This window comes from Ascaphus truei, chromosome 1 (assembly GCF_040206685.1).
Source record: "Ascaphus truei isolate aAscTru1 chromosome 1, aAscTru1.hap1, whole genome shotgun sequence".
Taxonomy (NCBI): Eukaryota; Metazoa; Chordata; class Amphibia; order Anura; family Ascaphidae; genus Ascaphus; species Ascaphus truei.
In genome coordinates this window covers 358655496-358678400 of record NC_134483.1, presented here as the reverse complement: position 1 = coordinate 358678400, position 22905 = coordinate 358655496, and the positions used below count along the sequence as shown (strand labels likewise).

Genomic DNA, 22905 nt, shown 5'->3' with positions numbered 1-22905 from the left:
CTATAGCCCCAAAAGAAGCATAATGTTAGTGAAATGCATGTTGGGTTTTAGTGACGTCAGTTAGTATGACATCACCAGTAGCTCCTTCAGCAATACTAAGTGATAGGATTCAAAAGTATGCTGCGACAAAGAGCTAACCAGCAGCTGATTTACCTCACTGCTACAATAGGGCTGCGCTTATAGTGCCTGGCGACGCGACGTCGCGCCGAATCAAATACATTGAATCCGTCGCATGTGCTTATTGTATTTGGAAGCCAGTATTATTTGATTTTTGGAGAGACTGTCGCCACATGTGACGGTCTCTAAACCAATCACAGAGCGCCTATTGCACTTTGCCCTCCCCCTTGGTGGTGAGCTCCTTATACTTCCTCCCAAACCTGGCCCTACTACCTCCTTCCACATTGCTATTGGAAATACGATCATTCACCCAGTAGCCCAAGCACGCTGCCTAGGGGTTACACTTGATTCCTCTCTCTCATTCTCCTCTCATATTCAAAACGTTTCTAAAATTGTCGCTTTTTCCTCCGCAATATGACAAAGATACGCCCTTTCCTCTGTTACTCAACTGCTAAAACTCTGACTCATTCTCTCACGTCTCGATTACTGCAACCTCCTGCTGTCCGGCCTTCCTGCCTCTCACCTGTCTCCCCTACAATCTATCCTAAACGCTGCTGCCAGAATCACTCTACTCTTTCCTAAATCTGTCTCCGCATCTCCCATCCTGAAATCCCTCTCCTGGCTTCCGATCAAATCCCGTATCTCACACTCAATTCTCCTGCTCACTTTTAAAGCTTTACATTCTTCTGCCCCTCCTTACTTCTCAGCCCTAATTTCTCGCTATGCACCATCCCGACTCTTGCGTTCTTCTCAAGGATGTCTTCTTTCTACCCCCTTTGTATCTAAAGCTCTCTTCCGCCTTAAAACTTTCTCACTTTCTGCCCCACACCTCTGGAATGCCCTTCCCCTCAATACCCGACTAGCACCCTCGCTATCCACCTTTAAGACCCACCTTAAGACACATCTGCTTAAAGAAGCATATGAATAGCACTGGATAATCATGGACACATGATACATAAAGCTTGGCCCCCTGCAGACGCACTTACTAGAATTCCCTCCTACTGTCTCTGTACGTTCTCCCTACCTACCAATTAGATTGTAAGCTCCTCGGAGCAGGGACTCCTCTTCCTTAATGTTACTTTTATGTCTGAAGCACTTATTCCCATGATCTGTTATTTATATTATTTGTTATTTATATGATATGTATTACTACTGTGAAGCGCTATGTACATTTATGGCGCTATAAAAATAAAGACATACAATACAATACAATACATCACTGGCCTTGTCGCCAGCGACGTCGCTCAAACTTGAAGTTCAACTTTCGCCGACGGCAACGGGTGACGTCATCGGTCACGTCGCCGTCACTATAAATGCGGCCTAGCAGAGGTTGTGTGAGTTCTGATCCTGTTGGGCCAGACCGTTCCCACTTCCATACAAGATGCCTTAGGGACGTAGCTTATTAGTTTAGATGTTGTGGAAATCCTTTTAGGAGGTGTGGGATATGAGTGATTTTAAATATACTTTGCATATCCCGTTAGCATATCTCCCAGGTGTGCTCATTTCGGGGGGCACAGGTGTGTCTCGCCACATTTGAAGGGAGGTATCTCTCCCTCTCCCGCAAAACCCATATTTCAGGGGGTGGAATCCGCAAACGAATTTGGATTTTTTAAAATCTGAATATGTTTGTGGCTTTACAGTGATGAGGGGGAAAAAATGACTCCACCTTTTTGAGACTAATCTGTGAAAATCCACAGTGGAATCACATTTCTACGACAATGTTGCCTATTTCTACTGCCTAGATCTGAATGCACCCTGGTCCCAATGCTGTAAAAAACATACAGAATAAACATTGTCCAATTCTGGCAGGATTGCTGCTTTAATTTATCAAGACGGGTGGCTGAAGTTCTGAGTGCAGCGTTTTACCTTTACCTAACCTGCTACGGAAACCTGGTACATGTCTTTCTACAAAATGTGGCGGGTTTAACAAGCACAAAAGATGTTGTTTTAGCATTAAAGCGACATTTTAAATGTGCAGGAGTGCTCCAATTCTATATTCAAAACATATAAAGGACTTAAATACACCGGGTGTACAGTATCTCCTGGGAAATAGTGTTCATTTTTAAAAGTGGTTCAAATGTTCCAAAAATATATTCATTGAGTCAGTCTGAACTACATTAACACAATTTGTTTAAAATCAATGTTTATTTTCAGCTGAAATGCTCTATTTTGTTATGGAATTGGAATTATTAAAGCAGTAATAATACTTTCCAACTTTTTTTTTAAAATTTTCATTTTTTTAATTTCTATATGTAAAGCATGTGACAATGTATAATTCTACATTCTTACCTAAATTGGCAATTGTTTGGTGCTTCTGTTATAAATCTGTAAAAATCCTGAGTGAAGTAGCTATTATGTTAAGCACACAATCAGTGTATCTCAGCAGCTACAATGTATCCTAAGGCTACATTATCTATTGTTGCAGTTTACAGCTCAAACTCCTGGGAACATTTGCAACAAATTATCACAAACATGATCTTGATCTTGCACTGCTTGGGAGGTGTGCTAAAACCTGCTATAGAAATCAGAGCATGCTTTAAAGCTGCAGACCAAGCAATATCCTATATGTGTATTTCTTTTAAAAATAAATCAGTTCTATACTATGAGGACATGTTTTTTTTTGTTTGTTTGTTTTTTAAACAACTTTACATTTTTAAATGTTTAATGTATTATAATGTAACAATCAATTTTTATTTCTATAGCAACCATTTACAAAGTCACTTCCTCTTCTGAAACAGGATCTGTCCCACCCCCTTTTGAGCCCTGCCCTCTCTCTAGCAGTGCACCAATTGTAACTAGTGACTTCCTGGTCACATGATCTTGCCCACAGAACTTTGCATCTTGGGTCCTCTTCTGCCGCACTGACAGCCATTTTGTGAACCCCCGAGCCGAATCTTCGCCGATCGTTTCCAGGAGAATGGATCGATCGGCAATTTTGCTAATTACTTATCATTTTAAGGATTGTATTGATGCACATATTAAGGGGGGGGGGGGGGGTTAAAAAAAGGCAGCTTGGACTGCTGCTTTAAAACGCATTAAAAGTGGCATTAAGAGTTGAATAAAAACATAAAAACAATAAAAGCACACACTATTACCTAATACTACAGTACTGATTTTTTTTTAATTATAAGATTGTGTTTTGCTGCTTTAAGAATGATTTTACTTTCATTTGTATGGTCATCAGGGAATTCCTTCATATTGTGAAATTCATATTAACCAACTTTCAGTAATTTTATTAAAATGTAACACATGGCCCTTTTTCATGTTATGTGGACTGAATCAGGGATTTTCAGGAACTGATTTTCTGCCTGTTCCTGAGATATTGACTAATTTATCTCTAGTATCACTTTTTAAAAAAATGGCCTCCAGGGCCACCAACAGAATGCTGCATCATCAGCTTCCGATGACGTGGCAGCTTGCCATTGGTCACTGGAATATGGATGAACCTGTCAGGCACATTATGTTCATAGTCTCTTTGTCTGGCAGATACAACCATGAATATCTTGAGTACTGAGAGGTCTTTGAAGGGCGGGCAACCGCAGGTTTAACTCCTCAGGACCATTTTGTTTAGGTGCTGTAAAAAAAAAAGTTCTTCTAGTAACAAATAAGTTTTTGTTTAATGCATATTTGCATTCAATTTGGTATTTGAGTAATGCTATCTTGAAGTGTGAATTCTGTATGTAAACATTGTTGGAAAGAGTGAAATGGTTTTTGAGATCAAATTAAAGATCCATTTGATCGTTGTTGAGAACTAGTGAACAGATCTAATGTGTTCAGTTATCTTGGCTCTTTACACAAATACACGCATGAAGCAAAAAGGAAATCAATACCTTTTGATTTACCTTTTTTTTTCCTGGAAAAAAAGAGAATAGTCTGTATTGATTTTATTTAAAAAAAAATTGCTTCAGTGTTGATTATGGGTTGAAACCAAACCAAAGAAGTTGGTATGCGCTCTGGAAATAGTTGTTTTAAGCCTAAGCATACATACTGTAGTTTTAAACGAAAAATCTTGACGCTCAAGTTTGTTTAGTCCAATTCATTTTCCCCTGCTTATTATGGGCAAAAAGTGTAAGTCACAATTTGTGTGTTTAAACAGGCTTGCATTGCATGAAAAATACTCCAGTGTTATTTCATGCTACTATGCAACTTGAATTAACAGCTCAAGTTTGGATTGAAAATGTAATTCTCAAAGGGCTCACACTGGAGTGTATAGAAGTAATAATTATCTCCAAATATTTGTGTATTCTACAATCTGTGACCAATTTACATTTTGAGCCATGGTTTCATGGAAAGTCTTTCAAAATGTCTTTCTCTCAATAGCTCAATTGATCCTCATTCCCACATAAACATGTCCCTATTACTTCCTTATAAGGGTTAATGTGCTGCAGTAGTATTTCTCAAGTGCCCTATTCCTCAATTATATTTGCTGCTACTGCAATTGCACCACTGTTCCATGTTTTTTTTAAAAGCTGAAATAAAAACATAGCCATTTCAAAGTCACGACCCATCTACTGGCAGCAAGGCAATGACTACACCATCACTTTTAAATTGCAGTTGACGTTTAATGTCTGTGTTTTGCTTCAGCTGCACCTGTTCTTATGATTCACACTTACTGCACACACTTTCACACTTTTCTGATCAATGCAAACGTAGACTAAACTTGCATAATACTAAAATGAAAAAAAAAAAAAGAATAACTAGAAAGTAAAATTAAGACATTAAAACAAAAAATGGAAATTAATGACCACACACATTTAACTCCTTGATTGCCTGTTATTTTTTAACACCGCCCGATTTGAAGGATCCCATAAAGCTGAATTTCCGGTTCCTAAAATGATACTTGGTACTTCCATAGACGTGAATGTTTAACCAGGACAAACTTTACGGCCACCACTGTTAGCCTTTCTCTGGCTGTCCCAAACTATGCGGTAACATTGTTAGGAGGTTAAATATATGATTTAATTTAGTAATCCGGTAATCTCTCCAGAACAGGATGTCTCTGGTACTGGGAGGAGTCACGAAGGGAGACTGGTTCAGATAATGTGAAAAAAAAATTGTTTGTAAGTAGATGTTTTAAACGCCTCGTCAGTAAAAATATATTTATATATATTTGCAAACATTCATTATTTAGCTATTTGCTATACAAGTGAAAGATTACATTATTGACTCAAAAGTCCAAACCAATACTTTATTTTGCTATTTTTTGTTGGTTTTTGGAAATAGACATTCAGGTAGAGCTCTACTAAATAGCATTATATTGTTTTGAAACAGGATACACATTTATTACTGCTGTGAAGTTTTATTCCAACAGTGCTTGAAGGAATTAAAAGCAAGCTCAACCCTTCATGCTCCAAACTGTAACATTTTGCTGTGTATGGTTAAATAAAATGATTGAGGTATCATTACATTCCCTGAAGTACTGCTTCTTAGAAAGTATTGTTGGCTATTACACACATCAAGGACATTGCTGTGCATTGAGATTTCTAGCTAATCCCTTGAGGTCTTCTTGCTGGAACAGCACAATATTTTATTCATCATCACTTCTTTTTTTTTTTTAACTGGTGTGTTGTAATGAAACACCAAGGAAGAGGACAGATTATTATTATTTTTCACGTGTAAAGGAATAAGCGAGGGAGCTTTGCATAACCAGATCTCCTTTTCAGGAAATACTGTATGTCATGATAAACTAAGATGAGCTTTGACATGGGGAGTGTCACAAGGGCTGATGTGCACTGAAATGTATTACCCCATACCCGCCCCGCAATTAATCTCATGTCCTGCCTCTGATGGATGATGACCAATAGGAAGCAGGAGAAGGAGTCTCTTTTTCCAATTTTAAAATCCATTGTTTCTGTATATTTCAGATTTGTACATTTAGATTAGATTTAGCCACTCGTTGGCTACATTTGTTGAGTGGAGGTGAAATTTTTAGGTAAAACCCATTACCCATGTATTTTGTTTTGTGCAGCAAACCCTCTGTCAAAGTGACTCTGGCAGTGCGACTCGTTTGCTGCCTTCATTTACCGTAGGAATGGGCTCACTCCGTGCCTATATTCATCCATGTGTTCAGAATATGTACAGTATAACAAGGATACAAACTCACAATAGGAGTTTGAAACAAGAAAAAACCTGCCATTTTACCTTCTGCTTGTAAGGCTGCTCCATTATGAAACTGACCATCTTCCCGTAGGTACGTTTATAACAGGTCCAGCATCTTGTTCTGCTCTAGTGAGGCAGGAATTAGATATTGGAGTTCCCTTTCTCATTCTGTTTTCCTGCTATTTGACTCTATCACAGCTCTGTGAGGTTATGCATTTGGGAAACAAGAATAAACGGGCGACTTAAAAATTAAATGGGGGAAAATTAGGTGAATCATTGATGGAGAAGGATTTAGAAGTGCTTGTAGACAGCAGGTTTAGCAATAGTGCCCAAAGTCATGAAGTAGCTGCAAAGGCAAATAAGATCTTATTTTGCATTAAACAGGGAATAAATGGAAAGAAATTAAGAATAATTATGCCCCTCTATAAAGCATTAGTAAGACCACATCTTGAATATGGAGTACAATTTGGGGCACCACTCCATAAAAAAGATATTATGGAACTAGAAAAGGTGCAGAGAAAGACACCAAATGAATTAAGGTAATGCAAAATCTGACTTATGAGAGGCTAATTAATTTTAATTTGTTTACATTCGAAAAGAGGTGTCTGCTTTTTTTTTTTAATGTACCCCATCCCTAATACTACAATTTAAAAAATAAATAAAAATTATTTGGGAAAAAAAAGAGGCCTCTAAAAGGGTATATGGTAGCTATTTACAAATATATTCAGGGACAATACAAGGAGCTTTCAAAAGAACTATTCATCCCAGTATAAACAACACAAGGTCATCCCTTAACATTGGAAGAAAGGAGATTTCACCAGTAACAAAAGAAAGGGTTCTTTACAGTAAGGGCAGTTAAAATGTGGAATTCATTAGCCATGGGAGACTGTGATGGCAGATACGATGAATATCTTCAAAAAAAGGTTGGACATCTTTTAAGAAAATAAATGTATATACGGATATACCAAATAAGTAAACATGGGAAGGATGTTGATCCAGGGAGTTATCTGCCTGTATTATTGGAAGGAATTTCATTGTTCCCCTATGAAAAATTATGATGATGTTTCACAGGGTTATTTTTTTATTTACTTTTTGCTTGCCTTTCTCTGAATCCAAATACTGTAAATAAAACATGAGGATAAGTATCTGTTGTCTAAATTTAGCATAGGTTGAACTTGATGGACATGTCTTTTTTTTTTCAACCTCATCCACTATGAACTATGAACCAGAGGGTGAGATTTTCTTTGGTTTTGCCTAGATTTAGTTTGTTCCTTTCAGACTCTAATGTTTGAAACAAAGTTTGCAAATTTCTTATTTTAAAAACTGCGCACGTGCCCATCTCTAATCAAGAATGAGTGAAAACCTTAAGAGGCAAGATTTTGTTTTCCAGGGCTCCCACTCACTGTAAAGCATTTTTTTCTGAATGTTATGACCATTATTTTAAGGAAGACAATTATGTTGCGTGAGTTGGTTACAAAATGTTTTGTGAACTATGAGGAGCTGTTCCTTTAACCAGGGTTCAACCAGGCATTAGTCCTGGATTTCTGCTTGACATGGGTTAGACATGTACCTTAGATTTTTTTAACATTCATCCTCAATTTAATAAAAAGCATCAATTTATTTGCAATAACCTTAGCATTGTGGCAGTATAAGTTATTCGATTAAAATCTAGCATGTTCACAGGATAAAATAGTTACTTTTGTTACTGTGTTAGCATACAATTCAAAATCTAGCATGTTCACAGGATAAAATAGTTACTTTTGTTACTGTGTTAGCATACAATTCAAAATGTGTTTTGATGCTTTCAGCAAAACCATTTTTTGATCAAGATGGCTCACGTATTGGGTTACACTGGACAGTGACTGTTTCCACAATACTTTCTCTGTGTCCTGATGCACCGGTATGAAGAATATATGAGAGCTAGCTCCTCAGGCAGGGCAGTGTTGGCCCTTTGAGTAGCAGAGTCTCGAATCAGAGGCCTGGAGAAGGTGATCTTGGACATTTGGCAACTTTTGAAAGATGAACTAGGAGCAACAAAAGAAAGAGATAATAATTGGAAAACAAGTGATTGAGAAATGAAAGGGGTTAACAAGAAAGAAAAACGAGGAGAGACAAATGACCTCTAAAACATTAACATTTCTACCAATTTCTTTCTTTGGGAATGACAGCCCTGACTAACAGTATGTGTGGTCTATGTTGTAATATAGGTGACTTTACTTTCAGGATCACGGTGCTGCATTTTAAAACCGTTAAACACTGTAGAGAAGGGGGCTGAGTGTTTTGACATTTTTCAGTGGTGATATATTTTGCTAAGTGTGCTCAGCTGCAGCCTTAATTTACACTTCTCTAACCAAACGAATATGTATATACTGTACAGCAGCTCTAGTACAGCATAGAGTAGAATGTAGGAGTTAACACTACTAGGAAAGACGGTCCTCGTTTTAATACATAATTTATTTCAAACGTTTGTACACAATCAAAGTTCTCTAACAAGAACAGGTCCTAAAATGTCAGTCATTGTTTCAAGACAATAGCCTCCAGTGTAAATAAAAAGCAAGGTTGCCCTGGCAATCCTGTTAAGTATATCAATAAAAACGTGTTTATTTTTTGCTGATATTCGTTCGCTTATTTGAATGGTGCAATGCAATAAGACAAATGTAACCAGGCTTAAAACACAGATTTGAGTGCTTTTATTTCTTTGTAAATTCAGCACAATGCCTTTACTTTGGGGGTCTCTGAATGGGGAAGTGTTTATTAATCAACTGTTAACTCTACCCCATATGCCATCCTGTCCTCAGGGGACCGCTGTAGCGCACTTTCCCCCAAGATATGGAAGATATGGCGACTATGGTGTGTGTGGTACGTTACCTATGGCTCACAGAAGGCCTTAACCTCCACCGCTGGGAGCCTGGGGTGTACCTGATTCTTATGGTGACAGCGCCTTCACCTGCAAGGGATCCCGACTTGAGGGATGGACCCTTACAGGAACAAAACTAATAATACACACACACAAATACCAATGTCAAGGCCCACCCACAGTGTTGGAGATAGCGCTATCCCGCTGAGTGGTAGTGCACTTCGTTAGGTACCTGACCAGGGCTCCAGCTCCTGGGTATTGCAGAATAACAAAGAGAATCCGTCTGATCCAACATTGTCGTCCGCCTCCATGTGGGGTGAATTCCGGCATGGATAATATCACCTTACCATCTTTACCGCGTAGCTGGTCTGGTCCCAGACCACAGGCTGCAGGCACCGCGTGGCATCTCACCGGTGCTGTACCTGACTATATGCAGCTACTGGGGAAAGGTCTCTGACTATGGGCTTTCCGTATAGCAGCCACAAGCTACAGTAAGTCGGAGCCTAAGGGGGGATATCTGGCCTAGTCCAGGGGAGCACTGCTCCCTGGACACTACCTACTCCTCAGAGGTTCCTCTTCCGACTGGCGTGGTCTGCAGCGCGCAAAAAGTATTTCTCTCAAGTGCAGGAGGATCCGGGAGCCCTATTGGTTGATACGCGCTATGTGACTGTCGCAGAGGCTCATGGGATATGTAGTCCCTGCTTGGAGCCTCTTCCTATTGGCCACCATTTGCGCGCTTGTCCTGCGCATGCACAATTGCCTCTTAGATAGCGGCGCCCTGCAAAGGGAGCTGCCGGCGACGCCATCGCAACCTTCCCGGCACCTGCTCCATGCCTCAGCTTCCACCCACTGCCCTCCCCATCCTCCGCTGTCGGTCGCAGCCGCAGCGGCAGGTAAGGGGATGAAGGGGAACCCGGGGGAAACAACAGGGTCAAGGGGAGCCCAAAAGAAGACCCATGCTATACAGCCAACAAAGGGGAAGTGGAAAAAAGACATGGACTTTGCCTTTGAAGCTCTGGTTAAGGAATCTGTGACATCACACAAAAGGCCAGAGGAAATGAAACTCCCCCCAATTCTCAGCTCACCGTGTTTAAAAACATTTGTTAAAATACATATGGGCTTCATATTTGTTGGTAAACAAAAACAAATTGTCTGAAGAATAGATTTAAAGCCTTTGCCCGAAAATGGCTTGATCGACTTCTACCGACTATATGGAACTCCTGAAACATGTCACTGGTATAAGTATGCATTGGTCATAGGAGGGACTGTTTAACAGAGCACTGACATTAGAAGGCCAGAAAGTCTATATTGTAATATACAGTAGCTGTGCCATGTAGTGGGCACGAAAAAAATGAAAACTTGTCTAGAAAGATTGTCACTCTTAGTGTGACTTTTCCTGAGACAATTAATGTTTTTATTTTAGTAGGACATCTATAATTCTAATCTTTTTGTCTTGTCATTTCATTGCTGGTCATTCCACTTTCAGTCTGACTAATGACATCAGAATTAGTTACACCAAGCAACAAAGAAACAAGCTGTGAATTGACTTTTCCCCCGCCGATAAAGCACATACAATTATCTCTGAGATTCGGTAAAGATCATAAAAAATTTCCAAAGCATTTGTTTATTAAACCATTAATATTTAGTACTCCTATTTAAAAATGTCTTTTTTTAAATTATTATTACCAAAAAAATATTAAATATATTACTACCTTTAATTAACTGTGGTAATAAGAGAGACTGTAGTGTTGAACACATTTGCAGTGTCAAAATATTTTCTTTTCAGCGTGTATATTTACATACTTGGCACTTTTATAAAAGAAAAAATCAATAGGACACACACATTTTCTAAACAAAAGAAGTTATATAGAAACGTACTGGATCCACGTTGTAATGTTATGATATTACACTTTAAGCATAGAAAATGTGAAAACTATTTACTTTTAGACTAAAACACCAACATCATGAAATATAAATGTATTATTCTCCAAAAAGATTGTATTGAGTACATATTGCTTTTCACCACTGACTTTGTACGATCATATTTACATATTATTTCCCTCCTTTTTATTTTATTTATAAAATGAACCCCAGAGACTCAATAGGGGGAGCTCACTTCGCAAAGCAAGTTTTCGGTTATCCTGAACATTTTGTTACAGTAGGTAGGAGAAACATGGATCCCGAGTACTTATTTTACCCCAGTGGAACATGTATGAATATGTGTTCCAGTTTCTGGAAATTCAGATGAACGGGAAGTGGAATAGGCTTATGCATTGCATGTGACTTAATGAATGTACACAAAAGCCATTTTGTATTTCTCATTATTTTGGGGAAGAATTTATTTACTAAAAAGCACCTTTGGAAAATTAGTATCCCAAGGTTTAAAAAATAAATAAATAAAGAAAACTGGTAAGGCGGATGACTGACTCCAAAGATTAAAATCTCTGAGATATGGGGGTTCTATGACAAAAAAAAGTTTTCACAGCAAGTACTGATTTTTGTTTTTTTATCAATGACACTAATTTGAAGTCTATGTAGCCCCTTTTCCCCCGTGTCTAGGGACGCTACCATGGTGCTTTACCTGGATGGCTTACAGGAGGCCTGATTCTCAGCTGAAGGGAGCCTGGGGTGACCTTAACACTTACACATATATAGTGGCTCCACCTGGAAGGGATCTGCACACCGGGGGATAGTCCCTTCCAAGACAATGTACCCAGTAATTACACACAGGTCATGGTATAACAGTATTTACTGGGCACCTGATCAACATAACAATAATACAACACAATGCATACGTTATGTAGATGTATATAACCCCACAGGTTATTCCCACTGTACTTGGGGTGCAGGGGTACCATAGCCCTAGTGTCCTTCCCACAATGTCAATCCCACCCAAGTATGAGGCGTAGCGCTAGCCTGTGGACTGTTGGTGCACTTTTTGGTATACCTGCCCGGGAGCTCCAGCACCCGGGTGTAGCTGAACAACAACCAAATGATCAGTCTGATGCAACGATGCCTTTCGCCTCCACTTGGGGTGGTCTTCAGCCGGAGCATCCTACCATAGATAGTCTCTGACAAATATGGCAGCCTTGTCCCAGACCACAGGCCTGACACTCTACGTCGTGTCAGTCGCTGTGTCCCTGACACTTGGCACTACAGGGGCAGTGTCCCTATCCAAGGGGCCTTCCCTGAAGCAACCACAAGCTTACTGGATTGGGGCCTATCTGGAACCTAAGGGGTTAATCTGGCCTAGTCTGAGGGCCACTGACACTCAGACCCTACTTTCCCCTTCCTGGTCCTGGCTCCAACTCCCTCGCGTGGAAACAAGGGTGCGATATGTAGCAATCTGTTGCAGGGAAATCCTTGCTCCCTATTCGCTGCGGTGGACCATGTGTCCTGTAGTCCCAGTGTCTTCTGGGGGCTGTAGTTCCCCATGCGGAGCTTATTGGTAATGGCCGCCACTATCAATATCACTGCGCATGCGCTGAGTGTACCAAGATGGCCACCGTCTGTTGGGACCCTTCTGCACATATGCAAAGCTTCAGCACGCATGCGCGGATGTACACAGCAAAAGACAGATAAAGTGCGCAAATTAATAATTCTATTGAGTGAACCCTTAACCACCGTGTGTTAGATAAAACAAAATACAACCTCTAATTCGATAGGTGACCTGCAGCTATATGAACAGGGGTAAACCCCTAGGCAACTGAAACACAAAAAAGACAAAAGCGCAAACGCACATAGTGAAGTTTGTAAAAATGGGTGGATATAATTTTAGGGTATAATATCTGCGTACATCAGGTTAGTGGGTATAAAGCATTTCATGTACAATACATGAGTTTACCAACGCCGCACTGCCGCCTCCAGACTTAAGGAATTCTCTCTCACAGCATCCAGGACACGCTGTCTCGGTTATAGTAGGAAACCTCCTCTGTGGTGCTGTGTCTCGGTCAGTCTCCTTCCCCGATCGCTGCCGTTATAGCTGCTCCTTCTCGGGTCTTTTTCCAGCTACCACTGCGTCCCAGCTCACTTCGGCAGTAGGTCACGTGTCCCGCGGGGTTTTCGACCGGCCGCAAAGGGAGGTGATGCCGTAAAGCACGATCTTAGCTTTACTGCAGTTTGCCGAATGCAGTTTTTTTGTGAGAAATCAGTCCAATGCAGGAAAAATCACACAAAGTGTGGGGATACAGTCCTAGGACTTATTAAAATCTTTATCCAACGCGTTTCGAAGCATAAGCTTCTTCTTCTGAAGAAGAAGCTTATGCTTCGAAACGCGTTGGATAAAGATTTTAATAAGTCCTAGGACTGTATCCCCACACTTTGTGTGATTTTTCCTGCATTGGACTGATTTCTCACAAAAAAACTGCATTCGGCAAACTGCAGTAAAGCTAAGATCGTGCTTTACGGCATCACCTCCCTTTGCGGCCGGTCGAAAACCCCGCGGGACACGTGACCTACTGCCGAAGTGAGCTGGGACGCAGTGGTAGCTGTAAAAAGACCCGAGAAGGAGCAGCTATAACGGCAGCGATCGGGGAAGGAGACTGACCGAGACACAGCACCACAGAGGAGGTTTCCTACTATAACCGAGACAGCGTGTCCTGGATGCTGTGAGAGAGAATTCCTTAAGTCTGGAGGCGGCAGTGCGGCGTTGGTAAACTCATGTATTGTACATGAAATGCTTTATACCCACTAACCTGATGTACGCAGATATTATACCCTAAAATTATATCCACCCATTTTTACAAACTTCACTATGTGCGTTTGCGCTTTTGTCTTTTTTGTGTTTGCGGATGTACACAGGATGGCGGCGCCCTGTAGTGGGTGCCGCTGCGTAATCCCAGGGACCCGGTCACCCCTCCAGCAGCCCCATATGCCGCTGCAGCCAGCCGCTCGCTCCTCCCAGCCTCCGCTGCCAGTCACAGCTGCGGCAAGAGGTAAGGTGACGAAGGGGGGACCCAGGCTATATCTATATGACTGCTAATGCAAAAAAAAATATTTAACTCAAAATCAGTGAAAGTTGTGTTAATGTACTGTAGTGCTCTCATCCACACAGAAGCTAACTGCACTTCTTGGGAAGACCAAAGATTACTGAAGCAAATTAAGGAAGGTTTTACTGATAACAATTTTTAAATATGTAATGTATGTACTGTATGATGCTTAAACTCATGCAAGTATTGTGTAGGTTGCAGTTTGTTAAATATACATAAATATGGACTTTGTGTTTATTTATTTATAAAATGTTTTTCCAGGAAGTAGTACATTGAAAGTTACCTCTCGTTTTCAAGTATGTCCTGGGCAAAGAGTTATGATGACAGATACATGGTTATATAGGAGAACAGGGTTATACATTATATATAAAGACATTGCATTACATTAGGTGAACAGAGGTTATACATTAAATATGAAGACATTGCATGAACAGTTACAGATAAAGTAAGTTGTAGGCGTAAGAAACAGTTACAGAGCACATTGAGAGCAATGATAAAGAATACTTATGAGCACATTCACATGTGGCAGGTCCATTAAATCAGCTTCATCCTATATTCACACAGCATACAGTGCTTTCACGGCAGTCAGCGTAATGACATGCAAATGAGCACTCACACATGTATTTGCTTCTTATCCACTTAAACATGTATTCACTAAATATCTGTCTGTGAGTAGTTTAGTTGGCTGTGCACTTCTATGACCTGAGATTTTCTTTAAAAGCCGTGTTAAGCAGCAGGCATACTTTGTTTTTATTGGATCTGTGTTCAAGTGGATATGAAGGAAATAGCGGATCCACTGCGAGTGCTCATTTGCATATCTTTGCTGACCCTGCCTTACCCGTTTCATGCTGTGGGAGTATAGTGCCAAGCAAGTGTAAAGGGCCCACCCGAGACGGGATTATGCTCATTAGAGTTCTTTGTCATTGCGGTATGCTGTACGGTGCACTATTTGTGACACTTTTTTTTATTTACTCATAACTTATTTGTGTAGTATATATTGAAGAGGAATAAATTGGGAAACACTGCATGAGTCTGTATTTGTTGCAAGCTACTTTATCTACACAGCTTCCGTACAGTAATATTCTTCATAAGAATAATCATAAATATTCTGTTTTGCCTGTGCCATCAGTTATTTTGGGTCTATACAGGGCAGGGGTGTGCAAATTTTTCTGTTTGCACCCCATGTCTGCTCTCCTCCCTGCTTGCTCCCCAAACCTCCCTCCCTGCTTACTGGCTCTCTGGCGTCGGCGCCGTCATATGACATTACGACGTCACGTTGTCATAGTGACGTAAGAGCCGGCTGGGAGTGGGTAAGGGAGTTAGAGGCCTCGTGCATTTAATTTAATTGTTGTGGGAATGAGCGCGGGGCCTCTGTAAATGCCGCGTCCACCCAGAAAATGTTGTGCCCCCCTGTTTGTACACCCTTAATATAGGGCATACTATCAAAGCGCAGCCCATGTAATAAACAATGGACAGTCTGCAAAATTGGCATTCCCTGCATTGCATGTCGAGCCTCACTACTATAGCTGTAGTTAGGCAAAATTAACAAGCAGTAAGGTTTATTTTCAGGGTGTATTTTCATGTTCTATTTGTAAATCTGAAAAAAAAAGCATTAATCACAAAAATGGCACTTTCTTTATATTCAAAGGGAAGCGTTTTAAGTTCACAATCATTAATCATCTGAGATTAACTACAATAGAAAGCTGAATTGTTTGCAGATAAAATGCTGTGAATTTGCAGGGCAACTGAACATGATAATCTTTGCTTTCCTCTTTACATTTGTTTCCACTAGATAGAAAACCTTTGTGTGTATGCCCTGCCCTTCTTTGGCATGACTATTTGTTTGTGTGTTTTTACGTATGCCAGAAAAGGTTGCTCAATGACCTTGATGACTTTGCTGTAGTAGGTCATAGAATTGTTCGAGTAAGTAAAAGGGGAAAACTAGTTGACGCTGAGCTTCATGGCAATGGTGAAGGTGATCATTTGGCCCCTACTTGGGATGCTTTTATTGTTCCATTCGATTGTCTTTCCTTAATTCTTCTGCAGCTCTTGCTTGAGAAAAGTATTCACTCACATGGGTAGAAAAACAACCTCTCTTTAAAATCTTCTGTTTCCATAACTTACTGTTGGCCACAAATGCTGAGAGGTACAGATGCAGCAACGAGTATTTCAAACACTTGCCTTTGAAAATCTGGGGCAATCTCCCAGTAATGCTGCAACATTTCTGTGACATTTCTGAAAACAGACTAATGGCCCATCGGATTAACACAGTGGGGGTCCATGGCAGTCTCATTCAGTTTGAATGGGACTGCCAGGGACCCCCGCTGTGTTAATCCAATGGGCCATTAGTCTGTCTGCAGAAATGTCACAGAAATGTTGCAGCATTAATGGGGTATTGCCCCAGATTTTCCCAGGCAATTGTTCGGATACTCGTGGCTGCATCAGTACTACTAAATAATGGTGAACAGGACGTCGGTGCTGCATTGTTTCCGTAAACGTTTCAAATGTGCTTATAAAATGCCAAATTAAAGCTTTTCTTTTAATGTTTTAAAGGTAATCCTCCAGTGTTCAAAGGGTGTCCATTTCTTTTTTACATTTACTTAATGATTCTCTTCTAATTATTCTTGGGTCTTTGCTTACTAAAAAAAAAGTAACAATATATAATATTTTGCAAGTGGAAATGTTTAGAATAATGGTCCCTATATCACAGTAATACTCACTATGTAGTTTTAGCCAAAGCATACTTTATTTGCACAACATAACATCAGTGACTGGAGTGGATGGAGCCAACAACCTTGTTACACAAATGAATTAATCTTCTTTTTTCCTTTTTTTTGGCTCTGCTTCATATAGTGTAGTTGAGAAAGGCAGAACATGTAGGTCTATATACTGTACATTGTGGTAGTGTAAATATAGATGCGTTGTAGGTTGTGATACCTTTTAGTAGACCAACATACAAGTTCTTAACAGATTAAATAAGTGTCAATAGATTTCGAAACCTCATACTGTAGGTTTCGTCAAGAAGAAATGAGAATTCCAAAGCTCTGTGCACTTTAATTTCATCTACGAGGGACTCATATGTTGGTCCCCCAACAGGTATGACAACTTACAATGAATCTACAATTCTCCAGAATCAATGCAGCCATTAGACATTGAACTATATTGTGTAAATATGGTGATTTTGTTTTCTGGCTTTATATTCTTTTGATGAAATATTGATAATTTTGTGAATTCCTCAATGTTCTCAAATCCTACAACAAATCTACACTTTTCCAGGACCAATACACCTGCTGGAACTGTGTACATTTATACGTAACGCCAAACTTAAGCATGAAATAACTCAGCCTTATGTTAAAGTGCTAATCAAAACATAACTTGGTGAATCTGATTTAGGCTTTTATTAGCCAATTTGCATCTCATTTAATATCACAGGAGTAAAGAGTAACAATGCCTTTTTTACCAGGAGTAAAATTGCATTTATGTCATGTTATTTGCAGTAGTAAATACTGTGTTTATTTTAACATGCATTAACCAACCTTAACATCACTTTACACACCCTCTCTAGGTGACCTAATCACATCTCTTGGGTTCAAATATCGCCTATATGCTGATGCCACACAAATTTACTTTTCAACCCCTGACCATATACCTGCTGTACAGACTAAAGTTTCTGGATGTCTCTCTGCTATATCATCCTGGATGGCCTCCTATATCATCCTGACTTAAACTTAACATGTCAAAAACGGAGCTCCTCATATTTCCTCCCAAACCTGGCCCTATTACCTCCTTTCACATTACTGTTGGAAGTACTATCATACACCCAGTAGCACAAGCACGCTGCCTAGGGGTCACACTCGACTCCTCTCTCATATTCTCCTCTCGCATTCAAAAGTTAGCTAAAACCTGTCATTTTTTCCTCCGCAATATTACAAAGATACGCCCTTTCCTCTGTTGCTTGACTGCTAAAACTCTGACTCCGGCCCTCATTCTCTCCCGTCTCGATTACTGTAACCTCCTGCTGTCTGGCCTTCCTGCCTCTCACCTGTCTCCCCTACAATCAATCCTAAACGCTGCTGCCAGAATCACTCTACTCCTTCCTAAATATGTCTCAACGTCTCCCTTGCTGAAATCCCTCTCTTGGCTTCCTATCAAAGCCTGTATCACACCGCGTATCAAACACTCAATTGTCCTCCTCAACTTTAAAGCTTTACAATCTTCTGCTCCTCCTTACATCTCAGCCCTAATTTCTCGCTATACACCACCCAGACTCTTGCGTTCTGCTCAAGGATGTCTTCCCTCTACCCCTTTTGTATCTAAAGCCCTCTCTCGCTTTAAACCTTTATCACTGACTGCCCCACACCTCTGGAATGCCCTTCCCCTCAATACCCGACTAGCACCCTCTCTATCCACCTTTAAGACCCATCTCAAAACACACCTGCTTAAGGAAGCATATGAGTAGCTCCATGGCTGATAAATAACACCTCATACATAAACCTTTGCTCCTTGCAGACGCACTTACCAGAACACCCTTCTACTGTCTCTGTACGTTCTTTCTACCTACCAATTAGATTGTAAGCTCTTTGGAGCAGTGACTCCTTTTCCTTAATGTTACTTTTATGTCTGAAGTACTTCTTCCCATTATGTGGTATTAGTATTTTTTGTTATTTCCAGTAGCGGCCGGGCTGACTCTAATTCGGCTGCCCCCGCAGTTGAAAAATAGCGCGGGCGGCGCGCGGGCTGTCTTCGGCCGAAACCCGGCCGGTTTTCCCGCGCCTCGGGCGCTTTCAATAGTAAGCGCCATTAGCGCTTATCTATTGAAGCGGCCGCCGCGCGGGAAATTCCATTTTTAAATGGAGAACAGACCCGCGTCTAGCCCGCTACGCTCCCGGCAATCTTCCGGCAAGCTTTAGAATGAGCTTAGCCGGGACAGTATATGATTGTCACATGTATTACTGCTGTGTATGTACATTAATGGCGCTACATAAATAAATATAAAGACATACATAGATACATTCATACACACATACATACAAACATGTCCAACGCTTCCAACTCTCCTACGTTGGTTATTGTATTTATCCTATCGGACGGTGTCTTGACAAACATTAGAGAGTTAAAGATTTTAATCTTCAGCCCTTGAATTCATATAGAATGTTATGGCAATACACACAAAGCTAAATGAAGTTACTACACTGTTACAAAGTGCAGTGCTCCAGTAATCTACACTTAAGTTCTGGTTTACATGTGGAGAACGTTTAAGGCATCAGGATATGAATGGTGGTCTGTAGATGTGAAAGTTACATTTGTAGTGTTCATAGACCACACCACTGGTATGAAAGCTCACTCGGTCTCATCTTTTTTTAACTTTTATTTCTTACGGTCTGACCAATAAAAACACGTTGTTTTTGCAAGTAAATAGCAAGCAGTTGGAACACATTTTAAAAAGACGAACATTGTATCAAGTTATTTGTCCCCAAATACTGTCAGCTGTACTGTCTCATAAATTGTACAAAATATGGAAATAACATTTTCTTATTCTATTGGCACGTAAATCCATATTTTATGAAAACAAATGTAATATGTACCAATACATTTGCCAGTCTTTAAAACTGGACTATGGTTGTAGGCAAGAACATGTTACCCAACATCCAGTTTTTCTACTGTGATTAAAAAGGCAAGATTTTCACTTGTACACAGTATGTTGTGTTCGTAGAGTCATCTTTTGCAAGTAGTATATATTTGATCTATCTTCTACATTTAGCTTGCCTAGGTGTAATATATTTTTTTCTCTATAATTAATATACTAGTGCAGTAGTTATTAACACTATTAAGGTAACTGGTAAGTTATCTTAGACTTATTATCTGTTGAACTTGCTGCCAATGAGTCTTAAGGTTTTGTTTTCATACAAGTTAATCTGTTAACTACCCTTTTGTGTCCCTATCAAGCAGCGGATCAGAGTTTTAATTGTTCATCCATTTGTCTCGTAGAAGCTCATTTGTAAAATGTCCATTTTGATTTCACATCCTGTCACGATTCTCATGTATCAGTTTATTTTTGGCACATTGAGTGCTGGAGTGTGAACAGTGATTTGATATCTATGGCCAACCCCCCATGTTAGGTACATACAAAATGACAAGGTCAAAACAAATCTTTTGTCTTTAAAGGTACATTCACAGTTGGCCACGATTAAAATAAATCCATTCTTCTCTTCCATATGTTTTGTCATTTACAATTAAGTGTAGTGCATAAAAATGAGAGAAAGCGTAGTTAAAAGAAATACACAAGATTCTGAATTACTGTTAGCATTAATATGATGTAATTTGTTCTAGTATATCTGAGTATCCCTCTTTCTCAGTGACTACACACTCATGTCTATTATTCTGCTTGTTGGATCAGTTTTCTTTTTTCTTTTTTACATTTAACCTTCCTGTACATGTATTTACATCACAAGGCTCATGGCTCATGGCTCAGATGATAATAAGAAATTAAAATGTAGATTATATACGTTGCCTTGTTTTTATCTCTTGATTGAGGTCCTTGATCAGTCATAGAATCAAACGCGTTTTTGCAGTTGTTCAAAAATACATATCCCAAGTTTAACAGCAGAAAAACAAGCACATAGTTCATGAATATTTCTTTGTGTTTATTGGCATATGGCTTGGGATGATAAAAATCATTAAAATCAAGAAAGGCCCTTTACATGAACCTATCAGTTGGTATCCTATCTTTCCCACCTCTACATATCAAGCAGTAATCTTCCCTGTTCTACACCAAGGATAATGATCCCCATTTGTGACAACCATTGGTATAAGAGAACGATGCACTTTGTCAGAGCCCTTTCTTGATTTGGCAGGTTTACTATGTGCAATATTACACTTACTGTTGCAGATCGAGTAAATTATACTGAATTCTGTCTACAGTTCTGTATTTGCGGCTGTGTCAACAGAGCAGCATTTACATTGTGTTCTTGTGTAAAGCAGTAGCAGGTCATTATCTGTCTCTTTTGCAGTGCTATGTGCACAGGTACGCTCTTTATTCCATGATTGGACCCATCTACATGTTGTCATCTTTTTTCCTAATTGCACATCTGCTCTGTGTCTTGGTAACCAGCCATGGCATTGCATGCACATCAAAATAGCTGTTACCTACAGTACATGAAACCTGAATGTTGACACAATGCATTTGATATTTTTGGTATTCTAAATAATAGCCATTTAAATGATGAGAATATCAAATAAAATGTAGTATTTATTGCCCTTATGTTGGATGTTTACATTTCTCATGTACCCTTATGTAAAACAATGTTTTTTTTTTTATCACTATTCTAGCCTCCTCGACTGGAAGGATCTCAAACAACAAACCCCCAACTATCGCAAAAGCAGCAAGTAATAACAAAGCTGGGGCACCACCTTCCACAACAATAGATCAAGACACGTTGTTTCAGAGAGCAGAACACATACCGGCTGGAACACGCACCCCGATGTGCGCCATTTGCAACATGGTTATTAGGTATGTGTTTTATTTTCCATCTTTTATGCTTATTATAATATTATTGTGGACTGTTAAATTCTATATTACCACTTCACTACTAGTGAATTTTATGTAATTTTTCCTTAGATAGCCCTTTTGGGAACTATGAACATATTTGACCCTCTTATGTGCTGGAGATACCTGTAATGTACGGTTGTTACACCAGTTCTTAATTAGTTGGAAAAGCCCTTGCTATTAACAGAGTGCCTTTGAGTTGGAAGGTAGACTTATTGAGGTTATGATGGGTGAAAAGGTGACTGAAAACCCTCCACCGTATTGTAAAAATATTACTTGTGAGCACATTCGGATGTCTTAGACTGGTCTGCAAACCTGCTTTTCACCATTATCACCTAGCATACAGTGCTTCCACTGCAGCAAGGGATTATTGGAAATGACATGCAAGTGAGCACACAGTGCCACATTTTGTCTCAAATACATTATTACATGGAACCCTTAAGCCAATGCTCACTGTTTTAAACACAGCTTTTAAGCACAGCGTGGGATCAGATGCAAAGCTAGTTAACCACTCACAGACCGCTATTTCGACCTTTGCTCATTTGCATGTCATTTCCCAGAATCTTGCTGCAGTGGAAGCACTGTATGCTAGATGATAATGGTGAAAAGCAGGGTTGCAGACCTGTCTAAGACATGTGAATGTGCTCATAAGTAATATTTTTATTTTATCTATATATATATATATTGATATATAGATATAGATATAGATATAGATATAGATATATATACGCGCACGCACAAACACACAATATATATTGCTAATAATATTATATATATATATCGCACTTTCCCCCACCCCCTGGTAGATATGTGGCTATGGTGTGTGTGTGTGTAAGGTGCAATACCTGTGGCTCACAGGAGGCCTGAGCCTCCGCTGCTGGGACCCTGGGGTGTACCTGGATCGGGGCTTGGTAGCACCCCCACCTGTACGGGATTCTACTATGTGGAATACCTCCGTTAAAGGACACATAAGAAATACACACCTGGTATAAGATAAACGGTTTACTATATACATAGAATAATACCAACACTACAGAACACCCAGGCCTCGCAGGGCCGTAACCCCTCACCGTGCCTTCCCAACACCGTATCCACACCCCTTCCTGGAATCAAAATCCCCAACCTCCCTGGTGTCCACAAAGTCAGCCCACCCCAAAGTGTGATACTGCGCTGCCCCACTAAAGTGTAGAGTTGGTTCACATGTAAAGTTGAGGTACATGCCGGGTGGTCCCACACCCGGGTGCGCTGATGTCTCTCTGATGGGATCCACAGATCAGGGGATGAATCCACGAAGCCTC

At 40.0% G+C, this 22905-nt stretch overlaps 1 protein-coding gene across 1 annotated transcript in view; it reads left to right on the top strand.

The window, feature by feature from the left end:
- LOC142499852 (PDZ and LIM domain protein 5-like) overlaps window positions 1-22905 on the top strand; it is a 66783-nt gene that overhangs the window by 24315 nt on the left and 19563 nt on the right. Inside the window, exon 6 of the mRNA XM_075609810.1 lies at window positions 21391-21571. Within this exon, the coding sequence (XP_075465925.1) occupies window positions 21391-21571 (181 nt within the window). The remainder of the gene's footprint in view (window positions 1-21390; window positions 21572-22905) is intronic.